Raw genomic sequence first — 4,572 nt, forward strand, 5'->3', positions numbered from 1 at the left:
CTCCCTCCATCCATCCATCCATCCATCCATCCATCCCTCCCTCCTCCTTCCCTTCCCTCTTTGCCTATCTTCCTTCTTGCCTGCCTCTCCCCTTTTACACCCCCTCTAGTTCAACTTTCTGGCTCTCCTCGCATGCTCTACCTCTTGTGACCCTCCTTGCGCACAGATTACTTCGTCGGGGGATTTGGATCGCACTTCAGGTACGGCAGAGGAGGAGGAGGATATGGACGATGACGAGGAGGAGGAGGAGGAGGAGGAGGAGGAGGAGGGAGAAGCAACGAGAGCAATCATCCTTTCTTTGCCTGACGCCTCTAGCAGCAGGATATCTTTCGAGTTGTCCGTGGCGCTAAAGGGGAGAGTTCCTCCTTATGTAAGCAGATAGAGAGGGAGGGATCAGGGAGCGGGGAGCGGGGAGCGGAGGGGAAAGGAGGATCTTTTGACAGGGTACGCAGGCTTCTGTCGACTATCCCTGGTGTTGGCACTTCCTGGAGAAGCGACCGATTGGTCCCTATCCTCCTCAGTACTGCTGACCCCCCTCCCCCCCCCCCCCCCTTCTTGTAAATAGATTATGATGCCTCTTGTTCTTGCTGAGGGTGAGGGGAACGAGAGACGGAGGGGAGGGAGGGGAGAAGGGGCGGAGGTAGGGCAAGATGTACGCTCGAGAAATCATATAGGAAAGGAGGGAGTGAGCGGAGGAGAGATGAAGAGAGGTAGGAGGGGCTGATGGGTGGGCAGAGGAGGAAGGGAGGTAGGCGGAGGCAGTCGGACTGACTTTCTCACGTGTGTTTCGCTTCATTTCCCCGTCAAATCTTCACGCAAGATGGACAAGGAGTTGCGCAGGAGAGCGAACCCCTGAGCTCCTGATGGCAGCGGATGAGAAGGAGGAGAAAGTAGTTGAAGGGGGTCGAGACGGGAAAGGAAAGGGAGGAAGGAACGTGTTGGAAAGGAAGAACAGGTGAAGGAACGGGAGGGAGGGGAGAAAGGAGGGAGGTGGGGAGGAGGAGGAGGGGCGGATGGAAGCAAGTAGGAGGTGAGGTGAGGAGAGGAGAGGAGAGGAGAGGAGAGGAGAGGAGAGGAGAGGAGAGGAGAGGAGGAAGGACTACCTGTCTGGGACGCTTCTTCCCTCCCGCTAGCAGCTTTCCTCTCGCTCCTCTTGCTCTGCCGCAGTTGAGATCAGATGTCAATTCAAGACTCATGACAGCCTGCGGCAGAGGAGGAGCCGACGCGTCTGACCTGATGGCTCTCCTCGTTGGGAGGCAGCGGGGGAACGGAGAGGATGGTATTGCCAGCCGCCTTGACATGCTCCTTGATGGCTGAGCTCAGGCGTCAGAGGCGGAGGACATGAGCAAGGAGGAGAGAGAGGACGACAGAGGAGTAGGTCACGAGGAGCAGGAGCATGAGCAGGAGAAGGAGCAGGAGCAGGAGCAGGAGCAGGAGCAGGAGCAGGAGCAGGAGAAGGAGAAGGGGAAGCAGCAGCAGCAGCAGGGAGAGGAGGAGGAGGGAGAGAGGGGAAGGGGCACTACAGACAACATCTCACATCCGAGATCGAAGGTCATGGTGAAGGTTCCGGCCTGATGTCTCAGACTTCCCGGCAGCAGGCCCGTCGACTGGGACATGTCGCCGTAGGCCTCGCCGTCAAAAACTTCATCATCACCCAGGCGGCGATCTGAGTGAAAGTTCGCCTGAGGATGCAACTTGTTCTGAGACGGCAGGAGTGAGAAACCATGAGGAAGCGCGTTGATCTGTGTTGATGACATCGAGTGGAGATGCGTGCCAAGAACGATCATCGGGATGGACCGCAACACAAAGACATCGAGCGTCTGCATCATCGTTTCCACCCTTATCTCTACTTCTTTCATCTTATTTGTCAGTGTCATCATCCTCATCCTCATCATCAACGTCATCGTCATCGTCATCGTCATCGTCATCGTCATCGTCATCGTCATCGTCATCACCATCACCATCACCATCACCATCACCATCACCATCACCATCACCATCACCATCACCATCACCATCACCATCACCATCATAGCCAGCACCATCTCTACAATCATATCCGCCTTCTTCATCATCGTCGTAGTTACAACCACCTCCATCATCTCACTCAAGCATCTAAAAGACTCACATATCGGCTTCTCAGTTCGCTCGCGCTCATTTGATCATCTTCCACATCGATCTCATGCAAACTTCGAATCTCCTCGGGGAGCTCGTTGTGCACATGAGACCTCTGCGAGCTCCCTGCTGCCGAGATTTGTTCCTGCAAGCTCGTGAAGTCACTGACAAGATCTCTAGGATCGTTGTGTTGTATAAGACTGTGAGAAAACCACGAAAGAGAACAATGATACAAAACAATGATACACGACAATGACGTACAGCTATGGACGACCATTATGAAGGACAACAATTGAGGACAATCATGGAATAAGACAGCAAAACACATCAATTCCAGATCACGGCCATGGGAGAGGCTAAAACCTGATTGAGAGTAACAAGACAGATAGAAATCTCACAGGTTCTCGATGGGATGCCTCCTCGAGGTCCTCTGATTTGTTGTGCGTCAATATCTCGTCAGTAGAGAGGAACGAGGAACGAGGACGAGGACGAGGACGAGGACGAGGACGAGGACGAGGACGAGGACGAGGACGGGTTTCACCTTGCTTGTGGAGAAGTTCTCTCGCTCTCTGCATGAAAATCAAGTCATTCGATGGCAATGAGAGGGTGCAGGTACGTCTCGCAGATTCTTCGGCGCCACAATCTTCCCCCTCTGCTCTCCCTTGGAGCTACTCTCCTGGCTGCTCGCTCGTCAGAGAGGGAGGCGAGGGGTGGAGGGAGGAGAGAGAGAGAGAGAGAGAGAGAGAGAGGAGGAGGAGGAGAGAGAAGAGGTAGAGACAGTGACAGTGACAGTGACAGTGACAGTGACAGTGACAGTGATCGTCGAGCAAGGTCACTTCCCACCTTGTTGTCTCCGCCATGGTTGTCTGCACTTCTCCTGTGAGGTTGACGGGTGAGAACGAAGTCAGAAGGAGGCTGTACCCTCACTTTCAACTTCCGTCCCAACATCTGAGACGCTCCATGTTTCCTCCCATTCCACCATCCCCTTGTTGGGGGAGTAGTCAGCCGAGCGAGTGGGCGAGAGAAGGGGAGAACGGGAAAGGAGAAGGCAGGCACGTTTGTAGGAAGGGAGAGGCGGGACAAGAATGTGGGTTAGAGAGGAGGGAGAGAAGGAGAGGAGGAGCTCCATCGGAATGAAGAGAAGAAGACCGGGTAAGCGATGAGGGGAAGATAAATGAACGAGCAACGAGGAGCAGAGAGCAGGGAGCAGGGAGCAGGGAGCAGGGAGCAGGGAGCAGGGAGCAGGGAGCAGACGATCAATCTTACAACATCTCCTCCTATGTTTCTGTCGGATCTCTCATCCGAGGACATCTCTTCCGATCCCTGGAGCCCTGGCTCACTGATGAGCATCTTCCCTATGAACTCCGTTGAGCCCTCGCTGCTCAACCCCGTGCTCTCCATGTGCTGCCTCGGCGGGAAACTCTCCTCCTGCTCTTGGGAGGGAGGTTTGTGCTGCACGCTGTCCTCCGAAGTCACATCGTCATGCCCTGCCTCCTGAGGATGGGTCTCTATCATCATGCCCTGCATCTTCACTGAGGACGGCTGCAACGACTCCACCGTCATCGTCCTCGCCCTCTCCCTCGTCAGGCGGTAAAGCTCGTCATCGAACCGTTTGTGCTTGCCGCTGCCCTCGCTGCCCATGGAGAGCTGGCTCTGGACGGCACCCCTGAACGTCTCCTCCTCCTCCTCAGCAACCATGTCGTACTGCTCCAGTTTGCTGAGAGCTGCAGGAGGCTAGTCAGGAACCCAGGGGATCGCCCCCTCCTGCGACCCAACTTCCCTCCTTCACTCACCGATGGCCTTCACACGCGGCAGGCACCATCTTGACCGCAAGACGCAGAGGTACCCGCAGCAAACACACCCGAACATGGCAGAAGGAAACCTGCTGACCTTCCCAGCGCTTGCTCACACGCACACTGGTTGCTCGACCCGCTGCTCTTTCTTCCCTCGCAACTTCTCGTCTGCCCTGCACTCTCCTCCTCCCGATCTTCCTTCACCTCCTCCCTCTCAACTTCGCTCCTGCTCGTCTCCGTCTCTGCTCCCTCCTCTCCCTCCTCCTCTCTCCTCTCTCCTCTCTCCCTCTCTCCTCCCGCGCTCCTCTTGCTCCGTGCTATTCGCCGCCAACATGGATGGCAGACACCGAAACTGAGGCGGGCAGGGCAACATAGCAGGACCCTAGCATGCGGGGGTCGCAAAGGACTGATCACAGGATGGAGGAGCAGGAGCAGGGGCAGGAGCAGGAGCAGGAGCAGGAGCAGGAGCAGGAGGAGCAGGAGCAGGAACAGGAGCAGGAGCAGGAGGAGCAGGAGCAGGAGCAGGAGCAGGAGCAGGAGCAGGAGCAGGAGGAGCAGGAGCAGGAACAGGAGCAGGAGCAGGAGGAGCAGGAGCAGGAGCAGGAGCAGGAGCAGGAGGAGCAGGAGCAGGAGCAGGAGCAGGAGCAGGAGCAGGAGCAGGAGC

At 56.4% G+C, this 4,572-nt stretch overlaps 3 protein-coding genes across 3 annotated transcripts in view; 2 read left to right on the forward strand and 1 right to left on the reverse strand.

Annotated features, from left to right (window-relative positions):
* Positions 1–1,575, forward strand: part of GUITHDRAFT_107643 (hypothetical protein) — a gene marked incomplete at both ends in the record, with an annotated part of 3,780 nt that extends 2,205 nt beyond the window's left edge. Inside the window, 6 exons of the mRNA XM_005833362.1 lie at positions 167–200; positions 319–370; positions 453–504; positions 871–955; positions 1,212–1,279; positions 1,331–1,575. Of these exons, the coding sequence (XP_005833419.1) occupies positions 167–200; positions 319–370; positions 453–504; positions 871–955; positions 1,212–1,279; positions 1,331–1,575 (536 nt within the window). The remainder of the gene's footprint in view (positions 1–166; positions 201–318; positions 371–452; positions 505–870; positions 956–1,211; positions 1,280–1,330) is intronic.
* Positions 1,576–1,791: 216 nt separating this feature from the next.
* GUITHDRAFT_107644 (hypothetical protein) lies at positions 1,792–2,692 on the forward strand (the record flags this gene model as incomplete). Its single annotated transcript, XM_005833363.1, has 3 exons — positions 1,792–2,082; positions 2,144–2,317; positions 2,579–2,692. The coding sequence occupies 3 exons, from the start codon at positions 1,792–1,794 to the stop codon at positions 2,690–2,692; spliced, it is 579 nt and encodes a 192-aa protein (XP_005833420.1).
* Positions 2,693–3,412: 720 nt separating this feature from the next.
* On the reverse strand, positions 3,413–3,984 carry GUITHDRAFT_107645 (hypothetical protein; the record flags this gene model as incomplete). The annotated part of the gene is made up of 3 exons (XM_005833364.1): positions 3,413–3,446; positions 3,503–3,839; positions 3,909–3,984. 3 exons carry the CDS (start codon positions 3,982–3,984, stop codon positions 3,413–3,415), a joined length of 447 nt encoding a protein of 148 aa, XP_005833421.1.
* Between the last annotated feature and the right edge of the window lie 588 nt (positions 3,985–4,572).

This window comes from Guillardia theta (genome assembly GCF_000315625.1).
Source record: "Guillardia theta CCMP2712 unplaced genomic scaffold GUITHscaffold_30, whole genome shotgun sequence".
Lineage (NCBI taxonomy): Eukaryota > Cryptophyceae > Pyrenomonadales > Geminigeraceae > Guillardia > Guillardia theta.